We start from the raw sequence: 26,952 nt of genomic DNA on the forward strand, positions 1-26,952 counted from the left end.
AAAAATGATCTTACATATAGTAATATTACATGCAATAAACATATTTCAAGAATAAAAGAATTTTAAGTATAATAATATTACCAAAACTGTACTAACATAGTATATCACAAAAGTTGTAGGAGATATTAAAAATCTGCAAATAACAGGATTACTTCTATTATATTCTAGTATATTTTTTCCCCCATCTGGCTCTATTTTCGTTCATCAGTTTATGTTCATTATATTCCACAAATGAGTGAGATCATATGATATTTATCTTTCTCCGACAGGGTTATTTTGGTTAGCATGATGCTTTTTTTTTTTTTTTTAAATAAATATATTTTATTGATTTTTTACAGAGAGGAATGGAGAGGGATAGAGTTTTAGAAACATTGATGAGAGAGAAACATCGATCAGCTGCCTCCTGCATACTCCCTACTGGGTATGTGCCTGCAACCAAGGTACATGCCCTTGACCAGAATCAAACCTGGGACCCTTGAGTCCACAGGCCAACGCTCTATCCACTGAGCAAAACTGGTTAGGGCTGTAGTCGGCAAACTGTGGCTCGTGAGCCACATGCGGCTCTTTGGCCCCTTGAGTATGGCTCTTCATAAGCCTTAGGAGTACCCTAATTAAGTTAATAACAATGTACCTACCTATCCTATCTAATAATAGACAAACATGGTAATTAACCGTACCTCCGACACGCTTCCCATTGGCTAATCAGCAGGATATGCAAATTAACTGCCAACCAAGATGGCAGCCGGCAGCCAGGCAGCTGAAGCGAACAGGAGGCTTGCTTGCTCCAGTGATGGAGGAAGCCAAGGTTCCTGCCTGCCGCAGCCCGGCTCTGAGCTGCACTCTAAGAAACAATGTTGCAATTATAGAAGCTAAACAAACGCCAGAAACCTGCTTTCAGCCAGCCGGGCCTCAGAGCTGGAGCTGCAACAGTGTTTCAATTATAGAAGCCAAACAAACCCAGAAACCTGCTTTCAGCAGCCGAGGTCTCAGAGCTGGAGCCGAGCCTCAGAGCTAAAGCCGACTCTCAGCTCCGGTGACAGCCATGGAAGGTAAATAAATCCCAGAATAAAAAAAAAGAAAGAAAAAAAGGAGAGGTTGGGAGCTTCAGTCACCCGTCAGCCTGAAAACGACCCTCAACCCATCACCCAGACTGGCCAGGCACCCCAGTGGGGACCCCCACCCTGAAGGGGGTGTGACCAGCTGCAAACAGCCATCATCCCCTCCTCTAGGCTGGCCAGGCACCCAAGAGGGACCCCCACCCTGATCTGGGACACCCTTCAGGGCAAACCAGCTGGCCCCCACCCATGCACCAGTCCTCTGTCCTATATAGTAAAAGGGTAAAATGCAAACTGACCCTAACAGCAGAAAGACTGGGAATGACTGGTCACTATGACACACACTCACCACCAGGGGGCAGATGCTCAATGCAGGAGCTGCCCTCTGGTGGTCAGGGCGCTCTCACATGGGAGGAGCTCTGCTCAGCCACAAGCCAGGCTGATGGCTGCTAGTACAGTGGTGGTGGTGGGAGCCTCTCCTGCCTCCTCAGCAGCGCTAAGGATGTCCGACTGCAGTTTAGGCCTGCTCCCCGCTGGCAAGTGGACATCCCCCGAGGGCTGCCGGGCTGCCAGAGGGATGTCTGATTGCCATCTTAGGCCCAATCCCCGGGGGAGCAGGCCTAAGCCAGCAGGTGGCCATCCCCTGAGGGGTCCCAGACTGTGAGAGGACATAGGCCAGGCTGAGTCCCCCCCCCCCACCCCCCCACCCCCCCCCAGTGCACAAATTTTTGTGCACCCGGCCTCTAGTATAGTTTATAAAAAATTTGGCTCTCAAAAGAAATTTCAATCTTTGTACTGTTGATATTTGGCTCTGTTGACTAATGAGTTTTCCGACCACTGGGTTAGGGCAGCGTGATGCTTTTAAAGTCTGTTTTGTCGGATATGAGTATTGCTACTCCAGCTTTTTTTTTTTTTTCCATTTACATGGAAAATATTTTCCCATCCCTTCACTTTGATCCTGTGTGTGTCTTTTGTTTTGAGGTGGGTTTCTTGTAGACAGCATATAGTTGGGTCATATTTTTGTATCCGTTCAGCTACCCTACACCTTTTGATTGGAGCATTTAATCCATTTACATTTAGGGTTATTAATGAGAGGTATTTATTTATAACCATTTTAATTCTGTATGGCTAGGTTTCTCTCTCTGTTTCTTCTCAGCAATCCCTTATAGCAGTCCTTTAGAATTTCTTTAATGCTGGCTTGGTGGTGATGAACTCCTTTAGCCTTTTTATGTCTGGGAAGCTCTTTATTTGACCTTCTATTTTGAATGATAACCTTGCTGGATATAGTAATCTTGGACTCAGATCCTTGTTTTCCTTGAGTACTTCATGCCATTCCCTTCTGGCCTGTAGAGTTTCTGATGAGAAATTAGGTGTCAGCTTTATGGGAACTCCTTTGTAGGTAATAGTTTTCTCTTGCTGCCTTGAAGATTCTCTCTTTGTCTTTAAGTTTTGGCATTTTTATTATGATGTGTCTGGGTGTGGGTCTGTTTGGGTTCTTCTTGTTTGGGGTTCTCTGTGCCTTCTGAACATGTGTGACTTTTTCCTTTACCAGGTTAGGGAAGTTTTCTACCATTAGTTCTTTAAACACCTTCTCTATTCCTTTCTCCCTTTCTGCCTCTTCTGGCACACCCGCTATTCTAATATTATTACGTTTCACATTGTCCCACAGCTCCCTTAAGATGTCCTCCTGTTTTTTAATTGTGTTTTTTTTTTTTTCTTTTTGGTTCTCTCGTTGAGTGATATTTTCAACTCTGTCTTCTAATTCACTGATTCGATCCTCAGCTTCCCGTAATCTGCTGTGTATTCCTTACAATGTGTTCTTTATTTGTGTTATGTCATTCTTTATCTCAGACTGTTCTTTTTTCATAGTTACTGTATCTTTTTTCATACTGTTGAACATTTTTACCATCATTACTCTGAACTCTGTTTCAGATAAATTTCTTATCTCTGCTTCATTTATCTCTTCTTCTGGAGAATTCTCTAGTTCTTTCATTTGGGGGTTGTTTCTTTGTTTTCTCATTTTGGTTGTCTGTTTGGTTTTGTGACTATGTTTTAGGTAGATCCTCTATACCTCTCCATCTCTAGTGCAGACAGTGTTAAAGGCTGTTTCTGACTAATTGGATCAGGCAAAGACTCAAGGCCTCCAGAGACTGTCTCTGTCTACGGACTAATAGGATTCCAACTTGAATTGCCCCCAGGCAATCATCCTCAGCTGTGGCAAGTGTTTTTTCAATAGGGTGGGGCAGTTGCTTCTGCCTGGAAGCTAATTGTTACTTTTAATCTCTCAAGTGCCCTCAGGGCAAGGTCTTTTCCAATAGGGTGTGTCCACTGTCTTCTCCCCAGGCAAGGCAGATGTCTTGTGTATTTGAGTGATAGTTAATTTGCATACCAGTTGTGACTAATTGGCATATCCTGTCATAACTAATTAGCATACCTGGGCTAATTAGCATATCCCTCTCTTATTATATAGGATGACTACCACAGCTTTTTAAAAATCTGCTCGTCTGCTGATGGGTACTTGGACTATTTCCAGATCTTAGCTATTGTAAATTGTGCTGCTAATGAACTAAGAGGTGCATACATTCTTTCTGATGGGTGTTTTGGGTTTCTTAGGATGTATTTCTAGAAGTGGGATTGCTAGGTCAAATGGCAGTTCCATATTTAATTTTTTGAGGAAACTCCATACTGTTTTCCATAATGGCTGCACCGGTCTGCATTCCCACCAGCTGTGTACTAGGGTTCCCTTTTCTTCACATCTTCACCAGCACAGGTCATTTGTTGATTTGTTGATGGTAGTCATTTTGACAGGTCTGAGGTGATCTCATTGCCGTTTCAATTTACATCTCTCTGATGATCAGTGACTTTGAGCATTTTTCATATGTCTCTTGGCCATTTGTATGTCCACTTTGGAGAAGTGTCTATTTAGGTGTCCTTTGCCCATTTTTTAATTGAATTGTTTGTCTTCCTTTTATTAAGTTGTATGAGTTTCTTATATATTTTGGATACTAACCCTTTATTTATTTATTTATTTATTTTTAATTTTTTTATTTTTAAAAAAAATATATTTTATTGATTTTTTACAGAGAGGAAGGGAGAGAGATAGAGAGTTAGAAACATCGATGAGAGAGAAACATCGATCAGCTGCCTCTTGCACATCTCCCACTGGGGATGTGCCCGCAACCCAGGTACATGCCCTTGACTGGAATCAAACCTGGGACCCTTCAGTCCGCAGGCCGACGCTCCATCCACTGAGCCAAACCAGTTTCGGCGGATACTAACCCTTTATTAGATGTATCGTTGTCAAATATTTCTTCTATACAGTGGATTTCCTTTTCATTTTGTTGATAGTTTCTTTTGCTGTGCAGAAGCTTTATTATTTTGATGTCCCATTTTTTATTTTCTCCTTAGTTTTCTTTGCCCAAGGAGATGTATCTGTAAACATATTGCTATGAGAGATGTCTGAGATTTTGCTGCCTATGGTTTTTTTCTATATTTTTAAGGTTTTGTTACTTACACTTAAGTCTTTTATCCATTTTTGAGTTTATTCTTGTGTATGGTATAAGTTGGTCTAGTTTCATTTTTTTGCATGTTTCTGTCCAATTTCCCCAACATCATTTATTGAAGAGACTGTCTTGACTCCATTGTATGCTCTTGCCTCTTTGTCAAATATTAATTGAGCATAATTGCTTAGGTCGATTTCTGGAGTCTCTGTTTTGTTTCATTGGTCTATATGTCTTGTGCCAGTAACAGGCTGTTTTGATTATGGTGGCTTTGTAGTATAGCTTGATATCTGGTATTGTGATTCCTCCAACTTTGTTCTTCTTAAGATTGCTGCAGCTATTTGGGGTCTCTTTTGGTTCCATATAAATATTTGAAGTTTTGTTCTAGATCTGTGAAATATGCTGTTGGTATTTTAATAGGGATTGCATTGAATCTGTAGATTGACTTGGGTAGTATGGACATTTTAATGATGTTAAGTCTACCCATTCATGAACACAGTATATTCATCCACTTGTTTATGTCTTCCTTTATCTCTTTTTTCAAAGACCTGTAGTTTTCCGAGTACAAGTCTTTTAACCTCCTGGTTAAGTTTATTACTAAGTATCTTAATATTTTTGTTGTAATGGTAAATGGGATTGTTTGTTTAGCTTCTCTTTCTGAGAATTCATTATTGGTGTAAAAAAAAGCCAAGACCCACCCCTGTGCCCACCGCAGCCTCGCAGCCCACAGTTCCTTTCAAGGTGCATGGATTCGTGCACTGGGCCCCTAGTTGTTTAATAACATGCTATTTAGCCTCCATGTGTTTGAATGTTTTTTCTTTTCTTTTTTTTTTTACTATAGTTGATTTTTAATTTCATTTCACTGTGATCTGAGAAGATGCTTGATATGATTTCAATCTTCTGGAACTTATAGAGACTTATTTTGTGTCCTAACATGTAGCCTGTCTTTGTGAAAGACCCATGTGCACTTGAATAGAATATATATTCCTCAGCTTTGGGGTGAAATTATCTATAAATGTCCATTAAATCCATGTGATCCAGTGTGTTCTTTAGAGTCACTGTTTTCTTGTTAATTTTTGTCTGAAAGATCTAGCCAGTGAAGTCAGTGGGATGTTAAAGTCCCCTACTATGACTGTATTGTTGTCCATCTCTCCTTTAAAGTCCTCTAGAAGTTTTTTTTATATATTTAGGTGCTCCTATATTGGGTGCATATTTGTTTACCAGGGTTATAGCCTCTTGTTGGATCCATCCCTTTAGTACAAGTGTCCTCAAACTACGGCCCGCGGGCCACATGCAGCCCGCCGAAAACATTTATCTGGCCCGCCTGGTGTTTTTGCCTCCGCTGCCTGTTGCTGAATTTGTTCATAGTTTTTTTTTTAACTATAGTCCGGCCCTCCAATGGTCTGAGGGACAGTGAACTGGCCCCCTGTTTAAAAAGTTTGGGGACCCCTGCTTTAGTATTATGTAGTGATCTTTGTTGTCTCTTGTGATGACCTTCATTTTGAAGTCTATTTTGTCAGATACGAGTATTGCTACACCAGCTTTTTTTTCCTTTTCCATTTGCATGGAAAATTTTTTTCTCATCTCTTCACTCTCATCTTGTGTCAGTCTTTTGTTCTGAGGTGGGTCTCTTACAGACAGCATATAGTTGGGTCATGTTTTTGTATCCATTCAACTACCCTATGTCTTTTGCTTGGAGCATTTAATCCATTTACATTTAAGGTTATTGATAGGTACTTATTTACTGCCATTTTAATTCTCTATGCCTAAGTTTCTCCCTCTATTTCTTCTTCTCATTATAGCATTACCTTTAGTATTTCTTATCATGCTTGCTTGGTGGTGATGTACTCCTTTAGCCTTTTTTTTTGGCTGGGAAACTCTTTATTTGACTATTTTGAATGATAGCTTTGCTGGATATAGTAATCTTGATTTCAGATCCTTGCTTATAGAATTTTTTATAAGAAATCAGATGACAGCCTTATGAGAGCTCCTTTGAAAGTAACAGTTTGCTTTTCTCTTGCTGCCTTTAGGATTCTTTCTTTGTCTTTAATTTTTGACATTTTGATTGGGATGTGTCTGGGCATGGGCTTGTTTGTTCAGGACTCTCTGTGCCTTCTGAATTTGTGTAACTTTTTCCTTCACCAGATTAGGTAAGTTTTCTGCCATTATTTCTGCTATTCCTTTCTCCCTTTCTGCCTATTATGGCACACCTATGCCAATATTGTTATGTTGTCCCACAGCTCCCTTAAGCTGTCCTCCTGTCTCTTAGTGTTTTTTTTTTTTTTTTTTCTTTTTGGTTCCCTGATTGAGTGATTTTTTTTCTACCCTGTCTTCTAATTCACTGATTCGATCCTCAGCTTCCCCTAATCTGCTTTGTATTCCTTCCAATGTGTTCTTTATTTGTGCTATGTCATTCTTTTTTTCTGTTTTCATAGTTACTATATCTTTTCGCATGCTGTTGATCATCTTTATCATCATTATTCTGAACTCTGTATCAGATAAATTTCTTATCTCTATTTCATTTATCTTTTCTGGAGAATTCTCTAGTGCTTTCGTTTTTGTTTTTCTTTGTCTTCTCATTTTGGCTGCCTGTTTGGGTTTGTGACTGTGTATTAGGTAGATCTGCTATGCCTCTCAGTCTGTACTGCAGGACAGTGTTAATGCTGTTTCTGACTAATTAGATCAGGCAAAGACTCATAGCCTCCAGAGACTGCCTCTGCCTGTAGACTGATTGGATTGCCTTGAGTACCTCTCAGGCAATTTTCCACAGGTGTGGCAAGAGTTTTTCCAACAGGATGGGGCCATTGTTTCTGCCTGGAGGCTAATCGTTATTCTCATTCTCTTAATGGTCCTCAGAAATTCCACACTGGGGCAAGGTGTTTTCCAATAGGGAAGTCAGCTGTCTTCCCCCGAGGCAAAACTGCCTGGATAGTATTAGTCTCTATGCAGTCTTCACTTTCCGTCCTTGGTTATCAGCTAGTCTTCAGTTGATTATTCAGGATGTTGTTTTGTATTTTAATTGTAATTCCAGTTTGGTCCTGGGAGTGTGTCTGGTAGCATCCACATACTCTGCTGCCAATTTTGCAATATTTTTAGACACAACCCAATTTGTAAAAATTGTCACATCTCCCTTCTATACCTCAGCTTTTAGCATTTTTTGTTCAGATGACATTTTACATTAGTTGGAAAGAATATTAAAGGGTACTGTCTTTAGAATCAAAATTGATACATAGGGTTTCACAGTCTTTTGCAAGTAAAAAGTTTCCTCATATGAGCAGCAATTTAAACTTAAAAGGCTTGGCCCTGGCCAGTGTGGCTCAGTTGGTTGAACCTTTTCCCATGCAGCAAAGAGTCTCTAGTTCAATTCCTGGTCAGGGCACATACCCAGGTTGCAGGTTCCATCTCCTGTTGAGGCATGTGCTGGAGGCAGCTGATCGGTCTTTCTCTCACATCGATGTTTCTCTCTCCCTCTACCTCTCCCTTCCTCTCTCTCTCAAATCAATTAAAATAAAAGGTTTGTATTTTGCTAAATCTCCATGAGCTGATTTTCTACTTCAACTTTTTAATTTAGGGCACAAAGGTTACTAGTTTAATCCTTTGTTACAGACTACGAAGAAGACCTGCAAAGTCCACAGGTTCACATTCCTGATGAGTGATGTTACATTAGCTGGTATTTCTTTATTGTAGACATATTTGAAAATTAACAACCAAAACAATTGATGAATTGGTGTAATATTCAGTGTTTACAGCAATTTTTCATTCCTTAGAAGGCAGGTGGTGAGACTGTCTACTTGTTCTTGTGTAGTATTTAATTATACTAATTTAATATTGGAGGTGCTGGATGTGGGGAGAAATCCATCCTTTGGTAAAGAGACCTAGAGACTGAATGCTTGGAAGTTGGAAGAGTAAATTATTATGAAGTTTGTTTACATAACTTATATTAAATAATTTTTTCTCTGTCTATAAAAGAGGCTTTTATTTTACACTTAACATGTATTTCTCAGATATTTGTTCACAGACATTTAGTATGCTCTCTTGCATAATAATATAAATTCACTATAATTAATGTTTGGCACTTACGTACTTTTTTTCTACCAGTGGAATTTGTGCATGTGTTTGGGCGGGAGGGTGAGCTATACCTTTCATGCATTTTTAGATGATTGGCAGTGACATGTACTTGCAATATAGTGAAGGTGTTGAGCCTCAGATTGTGGTGCAAAGCATAGTACGTGCTGTATCTTGTTACCTATAATTTCCTATACATCTCTTGGTACTTTTGAGAGTGAAGGAGGGTTCTAGTAGTAGTAGTAATAATAATAATAATAATAATAGTGATAATGCTGAAGCAAACAGGTAAACTAGGGCATGTGGTGATCCTAGCCTTGAACATTGACAGTCCTGGAGATAAACGTAGCTTATAGCTAGGACATGTTAACTTCCCAGAGCTTAGATTTGAAGAGGAGAGAGAATAGAATTATGAAGACTATCTTCCTATATAATAAAAGCCTAATAACCTAAGTGCCCGGCCATCAGTTCAACCAATCAAAGCATAATCTCTAAAGACCCAGGGTCCATAACATCCAAAATGACCGAACACCGGAAGTCAGTCCTGCAGCGAGGTCCTGCACCGCGGCGACCTAGTACTGACTGCTGAGGGGGCTGCAGATCAGGCCTGGGGAGAGGTCCGGAGAGAGAAGCAGGGTCTGATCTGCAGCCTCCATGGCAGCTGTTGATCAGCCCTTGCCTCTCCGGGCCTTGCCAGCAGCCGCAGGGGCTACTGATCAGCCCCACCTCTCTGATCATGCCCGGAGATGCTGACTGACATAGAAACCGACCAATCAGAACCAAATTTGTGTGAACTGTGAGGAGCCAATGGCTGCCTAAGAGGTGGTGCTTTTGACGCTGACTGGCATAGAAACTGACCAATCAGAACCAAATCTGGGTTAACTGCGAAGGCAGAACCTAAGGTGGGGGCTAAGGAGGGGTTTTAAGGGCAGCAGCTATTTGGTGTAAAGTGTAAGAATGCGGTTCAATTTTTTAATGACCAGTTTGGCAGTATAGTGCATATGGCTGGCTATCAGTCCAGATATAGGGATTATGTATTTTTGTCTGCCAAGAGCATCTCCTCTTGCTGAAAAACGCTTTTCCCCCATTTAAGCAATCCTATCCTATATAATCGTATCTGTACTAATAAAAGGGTAATATGCTAATTAGACTGGGTTGACCAGCCATCTTCTAGATGTCTCACTTCTGGACAAAGCCATGGTGGTGGGGGCCAAGGCAAAGGCAGTTAGGGGCAATCAGGCCGGCAAGGGAGGGCAATTGGGGGCGAGATCAGGCCAGCAGGGGAGGGCAGTTAGGGGCAGTCAGGCAGGCAGGCAGAGGAGTTAGGGGCGATCAGCAGGCAGGCAGGTGAACAGTTAGGAGCCAGTGGTCCCAGATTGCGAGAGGGATGTCCGACTGCTGGTTTAGGTCCAATCCCACAGGCCTAAACAGGCAGTCGGACATCCCCCAAAGTGTCCCTGATTGGAGAGGGTGCATGCTGGGCTGAGGGAACCCCTCCCTCCATGCACAAATTTCGTGCACTGGGCCACTAGTATGCTAATAATATGCTAAGGCCGCTCAACCGCTCACTATGACGTGCACTGACCACCAGGGGCAGACATTCCAGTTGTTAGGGTTAGCTTGCTGCTGGGGTCCGGCCGGTCGGAACTGAGCAAGATGGCCTGGACACGCCCTGGAGCCCTCACGCAGTCCCTCCCTGGCTGGCCAACCTCCTAGGTCTCTCTCTGGCTCCCATGGGGTCCCTCGGCCTGGCCTGCACCCTCTCACAATCCAGGACCCATTGGGCAGGTCTGAGAGCTGGTTTTGGCCCGATCTCGCAGGCCAGGCCTAGGGACCCCACTGGTGCATGAATTTGTGCACCAGTCCTCTAGTGTTGTTAATATATAATGTATTGAAATGTATATAAAAATGTGTAGCACCTTCATCGATAGTTTGCTGCTTTTTTTTTTTTAATTAAATCTTTATTGTTCTGATTACATTTGTTCCTCTTTTTTTCCCATAACTCCCCTTCTCCCAGTTCCCACCCCACCCTCCGCCGTCACTCCCCACCCACTGTCCTCATCCATAGGTGCACGATTTTTGTCCATTCTCTTCCCGCATCTCCCATTCCCCTTCCCCCCCCCCACAAGAATAGTCAGTCCATTCCCCTTCTATGTCCCTGATTCATTGTAATCACCAGTTCATTCTGTACATCAGATTATTTATTCACTTGATTCTTAGATTGACTTGTTGATAGATGCATGTTTGTTGTTCACAATTTGTATCTTTACCTTTTTCTTCTTCCTCTTTTTAAAGGAAACCTTTCAGCATTTCGTATAATACTGGTTTAGTGGTGATGAAGTCCTTTAGCTTTTCCTTGTCTGTGAAGCTCTTTATCTGACCTTCAATGCTGAATGATAGCTTTGCTGGATAAAGTAATCTTGGTTGTAGGTTCTTGGTATTCAGTACTTTGAATATTTCTTGCCATTCCCTTCTGGCCTGCAAAGTTTCTGTTGAGAAATCAGCTGACAGTCGTATGGGTATTCCCTTGTAGGTAATTGAGTCTCTTTCTCTTGCTGCTTTTAAGATTCTCTCTTTGTCTTTTGCTCTTGGCATTTTAATGATGATGTGTCTTGGTGTGGTCCTCTTTGGATTCCTTTTGTTTGGGGTTCTCTGCGCTTCTTGGACCTGTAAGTCCATTTCTTTCACCAGGTGGGGGAAGTTTTCTGCCATTATTTCTTCAAATAGGTTTTCAATATCTTGCTGTCTCTCATCTTCTGGCACCCCTATTATTCTGATATTAGTGCGCTTGAAGCTGTCCCAGAGGCTCCTTACACTATCTTCACACTTTCGGATTCTTTTTTCATTTTGCTTTTCCAGTTGGGTGTTTTTTGTCGAATTTTTGGTTTGATTCTTGTGCTCCTCTGGTCTGCTATTTGGTATAATATTCTTTATTTCAGTCTGTGTATGCTTACTTTCTAATTTCTTTATCGTAGCATCGAGGGTCTCATTAGTTTTCGTGAGGCTCTGCTCAAGTTTATAGCAAGCCCTCAAAATTGCGATTCTTAGCTCCATATCCTCCATTTCTGTCATGTTTTTTTGTCTCCGCATCTTTTATGCTTTCTTGGTGCACCCCCTTGTGGTCTTTGTGCGCAGTCTTGTTCTAGCCAAGCCTTAATTGTTGTAGTTAACACTAGAGGGATTTGACCACCAGGCCGACTGGCTGTAGGAATCAGCTGTGTGGAAAACGTCTGTCTTCTGGGGAGGCGCTAATCCAGCCTTTGCCTGAGGCGATCGGCAAATGGCTGTGCCCAGGGTTTGGGCGGGGCGGGATCAGCAGGGCGGGCGGAGGGAGCAGTTATGGCCACGCTCAGTCCCGTTCCCAGAGGCTCTGCTTCTCAGAACCCCGGCAGCCGCTGCAAACCTCGGAGAGAAAGCTGCCCTCAGGTTCCAACTGATGCCGGATAATCCCGCTTCTCCCGTTTGAGTCTGGGTCCCTAGACACTCGCCCGGATCTGGAGCCCAGAGTCTGAGACTCACTCCCGACCAAAAACAACAACCGCGCCCTCAGCCACCAGCCCGCTTTGCGCGCGCACCTCGGTACCTTTGTATTTTCCACACTGCGCCTCCTCTGAGCCTCGGTTTGCTGTTCTCTTTCCTTCTAGTTGTAGAGTCTCTCTTCGGCCAGCCTTCCTGTGGTTCTGGGTGATGTCCGTTCCGTTTTTTAGTTGTATTTTTGAAATGGTTGTTTGCGGCAGCGGTCTCCGGTGTTTACCTACGCCGCCATCTTGGTCTCCTCTTTGGTCATACTTCGATAGTTTGCTGCTTAGTAAATGTTGCCTATCAAATAAAAACTCATAGTATGGTTGAAGTGTGAGAATTGGTGTTACCACTTTAAAAATCATAAAGGCATCATCCTTTTTGATTCTTACTTTTGCTTATCCTTCTGCTCATTATTTTATATCTTAAATGTATAGTGCCTTCAGTTTACTGAAATGTTGGGTTTGTAACTACAGCTGTCTTTTGCAACATGGACATTTCTATTAATACCCCAGTGGTCTTTCCAACCAACCAAAAAAATAGTGATTCAAGGAAGGGGGAATATAAGAAAGTAATACTGGACATGGGTTACCAATAGTATTGTTATACGTTATTTGGTGCTGTGATGTTGAACTTGCCCAAAATTATACAACTGTGAATGGCAGAGCTGGGATTCCAACCTGGGTACTAAAGAGTATGTGATGTAATCCATTGCTACTTACAGTCTGTGATCTAAACCAGTGTTTCTTATACTTCGGTAGAAAACTAGTTTATTTTAAAACTATTTCCAATCTAATGTTTCTCTAAAATAGGATAGAGATGAAAAAATGCATGTATAGTATAAGGCTGAATTTGATATTATTGGTTTCTACAGACATAAACGACTAGAAAGCTTTCTAGATGTTTACTTCCTACTTCTATACTTAATCTGGCTATTCTATCTAATAAAAGAAAAACATGCAAATTGACCATACCCCCGAACGCTTCCCATTGGCTAATCAGGATATGCAAATTAACTGCCAACCAAGATGGCAGCCAGCAGCCAGGCAGCTGAAGCGAACACCAGGCTTGCTTGCTCCAGTGACGGAAGAAGCCAAGGTTCCCTGCCTGCTGCCGCCCAGCTCTGAGCTCCAATTACAAAGTTGCAATTATAGAAGCTAAACAAGCTCCAGAAACCTGCTTTCAGCCGGCAGCGGGCTCAGAGCTTAGAGCGGCAGTGATGGCAACAGAGTTTCAATTATAGAAGTTAAACAAAGCCTAGATATCTGCTTTCAGCAGCCGAGGCCTCTAGCTGGAGCCAGCCTCAGAGCTAAAGCCGGCTCTCAGCTCCAGTGACAGCCATAGAAGGTAAATAAATCCCAGAATAAAGACAAAAGAAAAAAAGGAGAGGCTGGGAGCTTCAGTCACCCGCCAGCCTGAGAACGGCCCTTAGCCCCTCATCCAGACTGGCCAGGTACCCCAGTGGGGACCCCCACCCTAAAGGGGTGTGGGCAGCCTAAAAACAGCCATCAGCCCGTCATCCAGGCTGGCCAGGCACCCCAGTGGGGACCCCCACCCTGATCTGGGACACCCTTCAGGGCAAACCAGCTGGCTCTCACCCGTGCACCAGGCCTCTATCCTATACTACAGGCAGGGCGGGACAGCACGAGCTGCCATCCGGGCCCCATGTGCAGCCCTGGGCAGCGGGGCATAAGCCCCGCCCCCAGCCAGGACCCCTATGTGCCACCTGAGCTCCCAGCCGGGACCCCCGTGCCACCTAAGCCCCACACTGCTAAGCTCCGCCCCCAGCCGGGACCCCCGTGCCACCTAAGCCCCACACTGCTAAGCTCCGCCCCCAGCCGGGACCCTATGACTATTGGAGAGCAGGAAAGTGCCGCTGGGCCCTGTGTTGCTGTGGTGATCCGGCCATCGGTAAATAGAAAAGTGCGTCCTGTAGGCAGCCCCCAGCTGCGCCTGATCAGGGAGCAGGAAAGCCTGGCCTGCAGGCAGTCCCAAGCTGGGCCTGATCCAGGAGCAGGAAAATCCCAGCCTGCGGGCAGCCCCCAGCTGGGCCTGCTTCCCGGTTGCCATGGGGATCCGGGAGCAGGAGAGCAAGCCCGGCCTGCAGGCAGCTCCAAGCTGGGCCTGCTTCCCGGTTGCCATGGAGTCGTGGAAGCGGGAAAGCCCGGCCTGTGGGAAGCCCCCAGCTGGGCCTGCTCCCCCATCGCCATGGCGATCGTGGAGCAGGAAAGCCCGGCTTGCAAGCAGCACCCCCATCCTGGCCATAGCTCAAGGGAGAGTACACCATGCAGTGGAGGCCAGGAACCTGAGAGATCAACACAGAGGGGCTCCTGCTCCAAGCCTCCGTAGTGTGGCTGGGGGCAGGCCCCCAGCAGACACACACACACACACACACACACACAGTGCCTGCTCTGAGCCTCCAATGTGGCTGGGGGCAGACCCCCAGTGGACACACACACACACACACACACACACGGCAACTGCTTCGAGCCTCTGCTGCCAGATTATGGCCATCAGTAGGACATCCACTGAGGGCTCCCGGACTGTGAGAGGGGCAGGCTGGGCTGAGGGCCCCCCCCAACCCCCAGTGCACGAATTTTGTGCACCAAGCCTCTAGTCTATAGATATAAAAGCCTAAGTCACCATTACTACTGAATGACCGGTTGACCAATCGCTATGACGTGCACTGACGACTAGGGGGCAGACGCTCAATGCAGGAGCGTCAGTACGCTCCCACAGCCAAGCCAACCTCCCGTGGCTCTTCCCCCCGGCCACCCCGCCCGCCCCCCCATTGGTCCCAATTGGGAGGGCCGGCAAGGGGGAGGGACTGCAGGAGGTTGGCCTGCTGGCCCCTCCGATGGCCATGATCGGGGGTCGGCAGGCCAACCTCCCAGGGTCTCCCTCCCCCCCCAGCTGGCTGGCCCCCAGATAGGCTTCGATCGTTGGCCAGGCTGAAGGACCCCACCTGTGCACGAATTCGTGCATTGGGCCTTTAGTACAATATAACCAGCAGAAATCTGTGGACCACACTTTGAGCTACTGCTTCAAACCTTTATTAGTGTCAGGAGAACAACTTATTTTTGCATACTTCAAATTAAGGCTTAGGTGATGTCCTAACGTCCAGAAATAGTCCTGAAATTTCTTAAGTTCTTAGTAAATATATTTGTTTAGTGAAGTAATAGAGGACACAAATTGGGTGTCCTGAGGGGAAGGCTCATTATTTCTGGAAAAGTGTGTGGGTTGTGGGTTGGAGAGAAATTGAATGTTCATAACCATGGAAAAACAACACACCATGGTTTTGGAATTTAATCCATGTAAATTTGAACATGGTGAGAAGAAGAATCTAAACTTTAGTCTGGTGTTTTAAAAACAAACGTATGTAAATTATCCTAAATTTGGGAACTGTCTAGCTTTTTGATATTAGGATTGTCCGACAAGGTTAATATGCCTAATACATGTGTTGATTTTTGCAAAATGTAAAAAGCTCCTGAGATTCTTTGCAACTGATTGTTAAACTTGTCCTACCCTTGCTCAACATTTTTCTTTCCCATTAGCTATCTTCTGTTGCTATGACAGCTACTGAACCCCAAGACCATTAAATTATAATACTGTACAATTTTTATTTGAATCTCATAAACTCAGCAAATCCAAAACCAGGTTTAACATTTTGCATTCAAACTGGTTGTCTTTTTTTTTTCTATCATCTGTATTTAACCACTTTGACTTGTCAGTTATTGGCTTCTGTTGTTCACAAGATGAAAGGTGCACTTTTAGCCTGACCTTTGAGGCCTTTTACAATCTCACTCTTGCCTACCATTCTAGCTTTGTCTGATTTCAAGAACCCTTTCTTTCAGTCTTACTGGTGCTTTACCATCTGGATAAACACACTGCGCCATCTCATGACTTTACCCATCTGAAATGTGTTATACCAGGGGTGGGCAAACTTTTTGACTCGAGGGCCACAATGGGTTCTTAAACTGGACTGGAGGGCCAGAACAAAAGCATGGATGGAGTGTTTGTGTGAACTAATATAAATTCAAAGTAAACATCATTACATAAAAGGGTACGGTCTTTTTTTTTTTTAGTTTTATTCATTTCAAACAGGATCCGGCCCGCGGGCCGTAGTTTGCCCACGGCTGTATTATTATACAATGTGTTTCAAGTGCAGATTCTCTTTTGAGTCAAAAATGTATTTGGCCAAGCCGCTGTGGTTCAGTGGTTGAGTGTCAACCTATGAACCAGGAGGTCATGGTTCAATTCCTATTCAGGGTACATGCCCAGGTTGTGGGCTAGAGGGGGGTGTGCAAGAGGCAGATAATCAGTGATTCGCCCTCATCATTATGTTTCTTTTTCCCTCTGATATCAATAAAAGTATTAAAAAACAAAATAATGTGTTGTTGAAATAACTAGATCTAATCATTACAAAATATGACCTAAAAGAAAATTTATACTGAGGAATTATGCCCTTTCATATAGTTTTTAATATTAAAATTTTCATAAGCAACTTGTCATAATTTCTAAATCTTACTAGATTTGGTGTATGCCATGTGAAAGAGTATTTTCAGAGAGTACTTTAGTATTTTGCATCCTATCTTAAGAGCTCATTGAATGAGTAATAACAGACTGAACTCAGCAGAATGTAGAATTGGTAAAGTCAAAGATAGGCCAAAAGAAAAGATTCAAACAAACACAGAGAGGGAGGGGGAAAGAATAGATGCTAAGAAACAGATGGGCTCTGGCTGGTGTGGCTCAGTTGGTTGAGCAATGTCCCTTGCACTGAAGGGTCACGGGTTTCATTTCTGGTCAGGACACATACCCAGGTTGTGGGTTTGGTCCCTGGTCGGTGTGTGTATGGGAGGCAACCAATCAATGTTTTCTCTCTCTCCCTCTCCCTTTCTCCCTTTCTCTCTCTAGAATCAATGAAGGAACATATCCTCAGGTGAGGATTAAAAAAAAGTTAATCAAGTTCTTGGGTGTAGCACTGTGATCATTGGCATTACAATTGTGAGCAAAATCAAGACATAGTCCCTTCTATGAGTGTCTTTAGGCTAGTAGGAAGTAGTTCTTGGGCAGGTCATTTTGATAAGAAAAATGTATTTTGTAAAATATGTACTTATTGCCTATCTGCACAGATCTTTTAGATGATGCATCTCTGATTTACATAGACTCGTCACTGTGGACCTATATTGTTTTGCTACTTCAGTTTAAATCTGATACCAAACGCTTGTTGTAGTGTGCCCCCTCTACTCCCCCTTTATTGTATCAGCTTCCAGTGACTTTCCTTGGCTCTCTGTTTTGTTGACACAAATTTATAATAGGATGAAGTGTTACATGGAGCAGTGTGGAGAACACCTGTTATCTCCAGGCTCCTTTCTTTTCTGATATTAGATTACAGTATTAATTATGTCTAACGTAGAAAAAGATCCAAGTACAAGCCAATGTCTAGCTTTTTTGCATAGGTCCAATTGGAAATGACAGAAGTTGCAGAACTTTTAAGTTTCCGTATGTCATAACAATATGATTTGAAGGCTAGGTCCTTCATGTGTAGTATTGCTTAATATTTTTTTGAAAACTTTTCTTTGTAATATAGTTATATTCTCCACACTTTAGTTGTATTTTCCTTCCTCCTCATTTTCATATACAGTAGTTTAATGTAATGTAAAGTTATGAAAGTTAGCTGATTTGTTGTATGGTTTCTAACAATCTTTCTGATATTAAACTGTGTAAGTGGAAGATAACCATATATAGTATTATTGTTATGCTTTTTAATTTGAGAAACTGTTTGCTGTTAATGAAGATACGCTAGAATGGAGGGTTTTGAGCTTTTTCCTTAGAGGTTGATCTGTTTTATGAACTGTTTCTGTAATGTTTTCTTTAAAAGTTAATATTGGCACTATTGGTTAAGTTTATTTAGAGTGTTGCTGTCTTAGATATCTTAAGAAATTTTAAATACTGTTTTATTATTTTCCACTAGGAAACCACCCCTACTCCTAATCCCCCGCCTACAGAAGAAGAGAAAACAGAATCTAACCAGGAGGTTGCTAACCCAGAACACTATATTAAACATCCTTTACAGAACAGGTAAGTTTTCTGACTTTAGGCAGCAAGGTAAGTAAATGGTGAATAGGATAGGTTTGGAGGGAAAGGTTAGATGAAACACTAGTTTTAGATATGTCAGGTTGAGTATTCCATTTTCACTTCGATGACCCATCTACACTAATAAAAGAGAAAGATGCAAATTGACTGTACCTCCGTGATGCCCAACAGCCAATCAGGCGTGAGTATGCAAATTAACAAAGATGGCGGGTTAATTTGCACACGCAGGTGCTGAGCAGCTGGGTGTAGGGTGGGACGCTTGCGTTGTCGCTGTGCCAGCAAAGCTGTGGAGGGCATTTACCCGATATGCTATTCCATACATAACCCTATACTGTATACTTTATGAATCAATAACAAGTTTACAATTTTTAATTATAAGCCTGTGCTTTCTATCAAAATTACTTCTTGCATGAATTTTGGGACACCCTTTAGTTCTATTTTTAATTTTTTCTTTTCTTTTTAAAAAATATATTTTTATTGATTTCAGAGAGGAAGGGAGAGGGAGAGAGAGATAGAAACATCAATGATGAGAGGGAATCATTGATTGGCTGCCTCCTGGCACGCCCCACACTGGGGATCAATCCCGCATATGACTTGACTGGAATCGAACCCTGAACTCCTGGGTTCATAGGTCAACACTCAACCACTGGGCCACACCGGCCTGGCTATTTTTAAATTTTGAGGAAAGACTAAAATTAATTTTAGAAGTCCAGAGTATAGTACTTGAACTTGTATGTGTGTTTAGTATTTTTCTGCCTTTGCTTTTGGTGTTTTTGTTAGTGTGTTGGCAAATACAAATTATCAAATAGATCATAACATGTATCTCTTTTATGTTTGAGATTATCAAGCATTAGTCAAAGAGTTGATGAAATATGTCCATTTGGAAACCCTGTGTTCAGACAACATTTTTATCAGTGAGAAAATGAAGTTTCTCTGAGTTATCTTTGGTGTAGCAATTTGGTGTATATAATTTTAAAGATGAAGATGATAACATTTAAGTCTAACTTTGTTGTAACGTGAGTTTATCTTCAAAGTATTAGAGTAAATCCTTTTAAGGGAATTATAAACATATATAGAAGCTGATATACATTATTGCAGAACATATCTGTGGTAGCATTACTCAATAAGTCCCTTATGTTGTTATTTTCCCATTTGTGAGTTTGAGTAAACAGAGTCACATTTAATAATTTTCCCTTTTCCTAGCACTCCCTTTTCTTCCTCTTAGGGTATACTCTTGTTCTTTGAAAACTCCACTTTCTGTTCCCTGCTTTCCTTTCAGGTTAAATGCTTCTGCTCTGTTTTTCTTAAATAGCTATGCTTGATTATCCTAGCATTTAGCATACTGTAATACTTTACTAAAGTTCTGTGAATTCACCTCAGATGAGCCTCAATGAGTCTCTGTATAGAGAATGTGGTATGTATTAGGCATAAAATACATAACCTTTTAAATGAAAAAAAAAAAGAGAAAGCTACTCATTTGCCACTGTAATAACTACCCTTTCAATCTACATTAATAAAAGACAAACATGCAAATTGACGATACCTTTGCTATGCCTTAAGCCACGTCCACCAGCCAATCAGAGCGACTGTATGCAAATTAACCCCACCAAGATGGCGGTTGGCAGCCATGGAGCTGGAGCAAGCAGGAGGGTTGGTTGCCCCTGGCTATGGAGGAAGCCAAGCTTCCCGCCTGCCCTGGCCAGCTCTGAGCTCCACTTAAGGCTACAAAGTTTCAATTATAGAAGGTAAATAAATCCCAGAATAAAAAGAAAAAAGAAAAAAAGGAGAGGCTGGGAGCTACCATCGCCGGGGGGCTTGTCCAGCCTGAAAATGGCCCTCAGCCCCTCATCCAGACTGGCCAGGCATCCCAGTGGGGAATCCCCACCCTAAAGGGGGTGTGGCTAGCCTGAAAACAGCCATTAGCCCCTCACCCAGACTGGCCAGGCACCCCAGTGGGGACCCCCACCCTGAAGGGGTGTGACCAGCCTGCAAGCCATCAGCCCCTCACCCAGGCTGGCCAGGCTCCCCAGCGGGACCCCCACCCTGATCCGGGACACCCTTCAGGGCAAACCAGCCGGCGCCCACCCATGCACCAGGCCTCTATCCTATATAATGAAAGGGTAATGTACAAATTGACCCTAATAGCAAATCGACTGGGAATGACTGGTCACTATGATACGCTGACCACCAGGGGCCAGATGCTCAATGCAGGAGCTGTCCCCTGGTGGTCAGTGCGCTCCCACAGGTGGAGCTCTGCTCAGCCACAAGCCAGGCTGATGGCTGCCAGCACAGTGGTGGTGGCAGGAGCCTCTCCCACCTCCTCAGCAGCACTAAGGATGTCCGATTGCAGCTTAGGTCTGCTCCCTGCTGGTAAGTGGACATCCCCCGAGGGCTGCCAGGCTCCCAGAGGGATGTCTGACTGCTAGCTTGGGCCCGGTCCCCCAGGGAGCGGGCCTAAGCCAGCAGGTGGACATCCTCCGAGGGGTCCCAGACTGCAAGAGGGCATAGGCTGGGCTGAGGGACGCCCCCCGCCCCCCCCAGTGTACCCCCCCCCCCCCCCCGGGCCTTTAGTTTATTAGTAATTTTATAAAATATACAACATAAAACTTATATCTTTTAAATGTGTTGTTAAGTGCATCCACATTGTTGTGCAACTAGTCTCAGGAACTCTTTTTCATCTTGCAGAACTAATACTTCACCTGTTAAACAACAATTCCTCCTTTTCTTTCCTTAGTCCCTGGCAACCACCATTCTTTCTGTCTTTGAGTTTGACTACTCTAGGTACCTCATACAAATGGAATCATACCGTATTTGTGGTTTTTTGTCTTATTTCATTTAACATAATGTCCTCATGATTTATCCATGTTGTAACAAGTGTCAGAATTTCTTTTCTTTTTAAGGCTGATTAATATTGCATTGTATGCTTTTACCACATTTTGTTTATTATTCATATATCTGGACATTTGTGATGCTTCCCTTTTTTGGCTATTGTGAATAATGCTGCAGTGAACATGGATGTAAAACTGCCATTTTTTGATATTGACTTTTTATTTTTAGATGGGCACTCTGGTTTTTTAAAAATGATAAAAGCAAAACTTGGCAAGCAAACCTTCGGCTGATCTCTGAGTTTGATACTGTTGAAGACTTTTGGGCGTAAGTAACCCATTCATTTTAGGATGTTTGTTGTTTTATTAGTATGTAATTTTAAGTCACATTTACAAAATGAAGGTTAAAGTGAAAAGTTAATAAATATTCGTCTATATAACTACCTTTTTGTTTGTCTCCTCACAACTGTTTGAATTGGTGATTATTCCTTACCAGTTTTAGAACGCTTCAGTCTTGTAATCTTTTAGCCTTTCATGTTCTTTATTCCTTGTTTTGAGAGATCCTTTGCTTTACTACCCCTAGAACTTTTGACAACTTGTTGGAACTTGTCCCCTTTCTTGGATGCCTGGATACATTTGCCCCATACTTGGGTATTCCAGAGCTTTGTTATTAGATCTTCATTTCTGTAAATTATTTCAGTGTAACATCTGGGATTTCTTGTTATAAGAATTCTGAGGCCCTGGCCGGGTAGCTCAGTTGGTTAGAATGTTGTCTGCATATGCCAAGGTTCCAAGTTCAATTCCCAGTCAGGGCACATACAAGAAGCAATCAATGAGTGCATAAATAAGTGGAACAAGCCCTAGCCTGTTTGGCTCAGTGGCTAGAGCATCAGCCTGTGGACCAAAGGGTCCCGGGTTCAATTCTGGTCAAGGTCAACCCACCCGCCCGTGTCCCCCCCCCCCCCCCCCCCCCCAAAGTAGAACAACAAATCTCCCTCCCCCCTCTAAAAAGTCAATCAATAAATAAAAAGAATTCTGAGATTTCAAAGGCTGAAGTGCTAAATATTTAGGATTTGTCAAAGAATGACTGTACCTGTGAAGATTATTTATAAATGTCCTCACCTCCAAAAATAGTTGAAAATTTTTTTGAGATTTTGTTTTAGATTTAGCAAAAGTTAAGATTGGGGGTCATAAACTTGTGCATGGCTTCAAAATAAAATACAGTGGAACCTAGTTTCTAGAATGTCTCCCATCTTGAACAATTTGCTTCTCAACCTGACAACCCTTTTATGCTGATACCTGTATGATCAGTCATGCATCTCTCAGGTTACAAAGAACATGTGAATATGAGTCAGTTTACCACTGTTAAAATCTCAGAATATTGTGCTGTGAATATTTTGACGTTTTTTTTCTTTTGTTGATGCTTATAATTGTTAAATTTTCATTTTACATTTCATGTCCTTTAAAAAAAGTGTTTATAGAGTAAACTACAATATACATGTACTGTATATAAGAAAGGTTAAAACGGAATTATTTGAAGGTCTGGAACAGATTAATTCAATTTACACTATTTCTAATGGGAAAAAATGATTCAGTTTTTGAACAGCCTTCCGGAACGAATTAAGTTCGAGAAGTGAGGTTCCACTGTCTAAAGTTATAAAGTCTTTTTTCAAGAAGGTTTGGAATATTGATTCTGTAAGAACTAAGTTAATTTAGTATGCCATACTTGAAAAATGTATAAGGAGAAAATATTTGAGAATATGAAAACTAAAAATTGTTAAAAACATTTTTAAGAGCTGTAAATTACCTAGCATATATCTAAAATATTCTAATTTTGTGCACCTAATTTATTTTTGGTTCATATATATACTGAATAATTGCTACACTTGTGTTTTAATGTAACCTCCTAAAAGTATTCTCCTCACACAACAGAATAGATTGTGGTCAGCAAATTCATCATGTATACTTCCTCCAGGGCAGAAACAATATTCTTCTGTATATTTTAGTGCTTTGCGCATCATAGGCATTTAGTATGCATTTGAATCACTGAAAACTACAAATTGTCAGCTAGCCACTTTGCTCAAGTTTTATTGAAACATCTTTTTAAGTAATAGAACTACATTTAAGCCCCACCAATTCATGTCTAGGTCTTTAGTTTAACTGGGATTATTCTGTTTTGCCCTTCATCAAAACATTGTGTTTTCCTTCTCTAATTGTTATTTATTTAAGAGTACTGCAGTCTATGGAGGAAGAGGAGCAAGAGTCTTGAACCATTTTTCCCATTGAATCATATTTGCATTTATCTAGTTTATTTGGTTTTTACGAGAGTATAATAACTGTGAACATGTAAAGTTGCCCCACACTTTAGTTATGTGTAAGTGATGTCATTGCATAGTAGACTTAAAAAGAAAAAAAGCTCACTCCCTCATCAGAGGGTATGCTTTGTATTGGTGAGAGGGGGAGTGAGAGAGAGAAACTGGGAGGGAGAAAGAGAGGGAAAGAAAAACATTGATTGGTTGTCTCCTGTACCTGCCCCTGATTGCGGATCAAACCTGCAACCTGGGTAAGTTCCCTGACCGGGAATTGAACTCGGCACCTTTCCGTTCATGGGATGATGCTCTAACCAACTGAGCCACACAGGCCAAGGCTGCATAGTAGATTTTTAAACGATAATTCAGAGATATGAAGGAATCCTTCAGCTTTTTATAAGTATCTAAATAACTTCTTAATTTCTGTCTTTTTTTCTAGCAAATTTAGTGGTAAACAACCATTGAATCCTTTTGGATTTGTCTAATCTGTCTGTAGTGTTAGGATTGTTTTAAATGTTCCATTACAAATTCTCATAAGTTTGTTACTATGGGAACTTAGGGCACCATCAAGAAGAAAAGAGACCTTTTCTACCTTAAGTGCCATTAGAAGGTCACTTCCACATTATCCATTAATTTTATAAAAATGGTGGTGGCTAATTTTATAGTAAACTTAATTTTGTTATCTAGTAAAAGCTGTCAGTGACAATGTAGTTCGGGAAGAGTGATCATTAGGTTCAACAACTCAAGAAACCTTTTATTACTTGGTCTTACATTGTTTCACCCAAATTGGGTTTGCATGTTATCCTGTGGAATGTGATCCAAAGGATGCCAGACTTCCTGAAAACTGTTTAAAATACTCCTAAACTAGGTTAAAATACACAAGAAAATCTAACTATGGATCAATTATATCATACATGGTCTATCATGATTTCTACATTTTTACTGTTTCCAATTTTATAACAAGTTTGCTCTTTAGCCTTCTACCTTCAGACTGGTGGACATCTAAGTCACCCCAAATGTTATTCTCTTTCATTGATACTTGGGGAATAGTTTAGAAATATAGATTTCAGGTTTCTCACCCATCTTTAAGGGAGTAAAATCCCAAGGAGTAGGGACCTAGGACCGGTGTCTTGTTTGTGTTTTAAAGCTCATCAAATGATTCTATGCTGACTAACTAGTAACAGTCTGTGGTGCTTGGGAACCATTGGTCCGTTCTACTCTTGGATACCTTCAAGAATGATAATGGTGGCTTATTTTAGTCTTAAAATGCTGATGGTCAAGAAATTCATCTTGCTTTCTCTTGATTTGTATATTTAAAACTGCTCATTAGCCTCAAATTTTTTCATCTACTTAAAGGCACCTCATACCTCTATTCTCAGTTTGCTATATATACATATGTATGCATCAAAATATATCGTCAGAATAAAATTAAAGATATTTTCTTAAATCATCATATACTGATTCTTGAACTGACCATTATTAATATCTGTTTGGTCCATTTCAGAAATTGAATTTATAGAAAAACAAGTGATGAACACATACTTTTATCTTTTTATTCTTATAATATTTTTTAAATGTTACGTAAGCACCTACGCTCTGCATTACTATTCTATGTTTATAACTGTCCTTTTCTTTTACCTAGTCTGTACAACCATATCCAGTTATCTAGTAATTTAATGCCTGGCTGTGACTACTCACTCTTTAAGGTATGATGCTTCATTGATGATTTCATATATATGTATATTACAAGACTGGACCATTCAGGTATTCTTGAAATCTTGCCACAAACTTAGGAATCGGAAATGCTCTGATGCTTGGAGAAAAATTAAATAGCTTTACTAGGCTTAGCATAAATATATTTTGCCTGTTTTAGTATAAATAATTGAAATTAAGTGAAACTCTTACTTTGTGGGCATATACTGTGATTGATTTCGAAGACAGCTTTGATCATCCAATCCAGTCTTTTTATATATTGAATAGATTGAAGTCCAGAGTTGTCAGGAATTCTTTTTTCAGTTATAGTTTACATTCAGTATTACTTAGTATGGCATTATTGACTAGATTTCCTATGGTGTACTTTAAATCCCTGTGTGTCAGGAATTCTTAACATGGGGTATGTGGGTCCTGATATATTTATAGATGGATTTTGTCAGATGGTAGGAGATGGGGCATTCATTAATTATCTGATATTGTGTAAGTTGTGCATAAATTTTGCATACATCTTCTAGATATAGAGTATCTAACTTTGAGAAGGTACAATACTCAGAATGTTTAAGAACCTCCAAATTAAATGAAACCCAAGGTTTAATAGCTAATAAGTCCCTAAGTCAAGATTCTTAATTCTGCAATTCCATGCCTCTGGCATTAAGTCCTGTTTGCTTTTATTCCACTACATCATTCATGGGGAATCAAGTGAAATGTTGACAGTATAATGCTTGCTGTTTCTAGAAATGATCTCTTAAAGTAACAATATTGTCTAATATTGTTGTCTTCTAACATTGTAGGATGGTATTAAACCTATGTGGGAAGATGAGAAAAACAAACGAGGAGGACGATGGCTAATTACATTGAACAAACAGCAGAGACGAAGTGACCTCGATCGCTTTTGGCTAGAGACAGTAAGGTTTTAAAATTATAAAACAGTTTGGAATACTAAATCTAATTTACATCAGTTACTTAATCAAAGAGAATAAAAAAATGCCCACTCTAGAAAATCTAAGCCAGCAATTAATTTTGTTCTATCATGTGAGTTTGTATATTTTACATACTAGTACAGTGAAACCCTCTATCACATTACAAATCAGATACAATTGACGTGACCTTCCTCAACAAACTCATTCTGATCTTTACATTAAATTCAAAATCATAGGACCTCACATTTTGTATAATGTCTTTACAACTCTCTGAGTATTGTTTTGTATACTAAACTTTGTAGACCAACGAAGCAAACAATAAGATGTAGTTTCATCATTCATTTTGTTTGTTGTGATATAACCTGTAACTGTTGGCTTCATACACACACACACACACACACACACACACACACACACACATATATATGTATGAAATATGAGATAATAGGCATTTTCTATAGTGAGAGGTTCTAAACCCCACGTTTTTAGGAGAAGAAATCATAGTCTCTCTTGTATCTCTAGCACTTGGCACATTGTCTGGTTTATAGTTAGCACTTAAGTGAAGCAATCTATAATAATAAAAGCGTAATATACTAATTAGACCGGACAGCTGAATGACCTTATGGACGAGCCACGGCTGCAGGGGTGAGGCAGAGGCAGTTAGGGGCGATCTGGCAGGCAGGCAGGTGAGTGGTTAGGAGCTAGCAGTCCCGGATTGCGAGAGGGATCCTGGATTTTGAGAGGGTGCAGACTGGGCTGAGGGACACACCTCCCTCTCTCCACCCCCCGCACCCCCCCCCCCCCCCCCCCCACGAATTTCATGCATCGGTCCTCTAGTTAATACATATTTGAGTGACTGATTTGTTGTTGTTAATCCTCAACCAAGGATATTTTTTTCATTGGTTTTCAGAGAGAGTGGAGGGGAAGGGTAGAGACGTAAAGAAACATTG

The 26,952-nt window shown here is 41.5% G+C and overlaps 1 protein-coding gene across 1 annotated transcript in view; it reads left to right on the forward strand.

Moving 5' to 3' along the window:
• Window positions 1-26,952, forward strand: part of EIF4E (eukaryotic translation initiation factor 4E) — a 49,146-nt gene that overhangs the window by 18,209 nt on the left and 3,985 nt on the right. The window contains exons 2-5 of the mRNA XM_070392386.1: window positions 18,114-18,220; window positions 21,293-21,388; window positions 25,012-25,075; window positions 25,874-25,987. Of these exons, the coding sequence (XP_070248487.1) occupies window positions 18,114-18,220; window positions 21,293-21,388; window positions 25,012-25,075; window positions 25,874-25,987 (381 nt within the window). The remainder of the gene's footprint in view (window positions 1-18,113; window positions 18,221-21,292; window positions 21,389-25,011; window positions 25,076-25,873; window positions 25,988-26,952) is intronic.

The sequence above is a fragment of the Myotis yumanensis genome, unplaced genomic scaffold (assembly GCF_028538775.1).
Source record: "Myotis yumanensis isolate MYYU_CA2020_CCGP unplaced genomic scaffold, mMyoYum1.0.hap1 SCAF_1, whole genome shotgun sequence".
Taxonomy (NCBI): Eukaryota; Metazoa; Chordata; class Mammalia; order Chiroptera; family Vespertilionidae; genus Myotis; species Myotis yumanensis.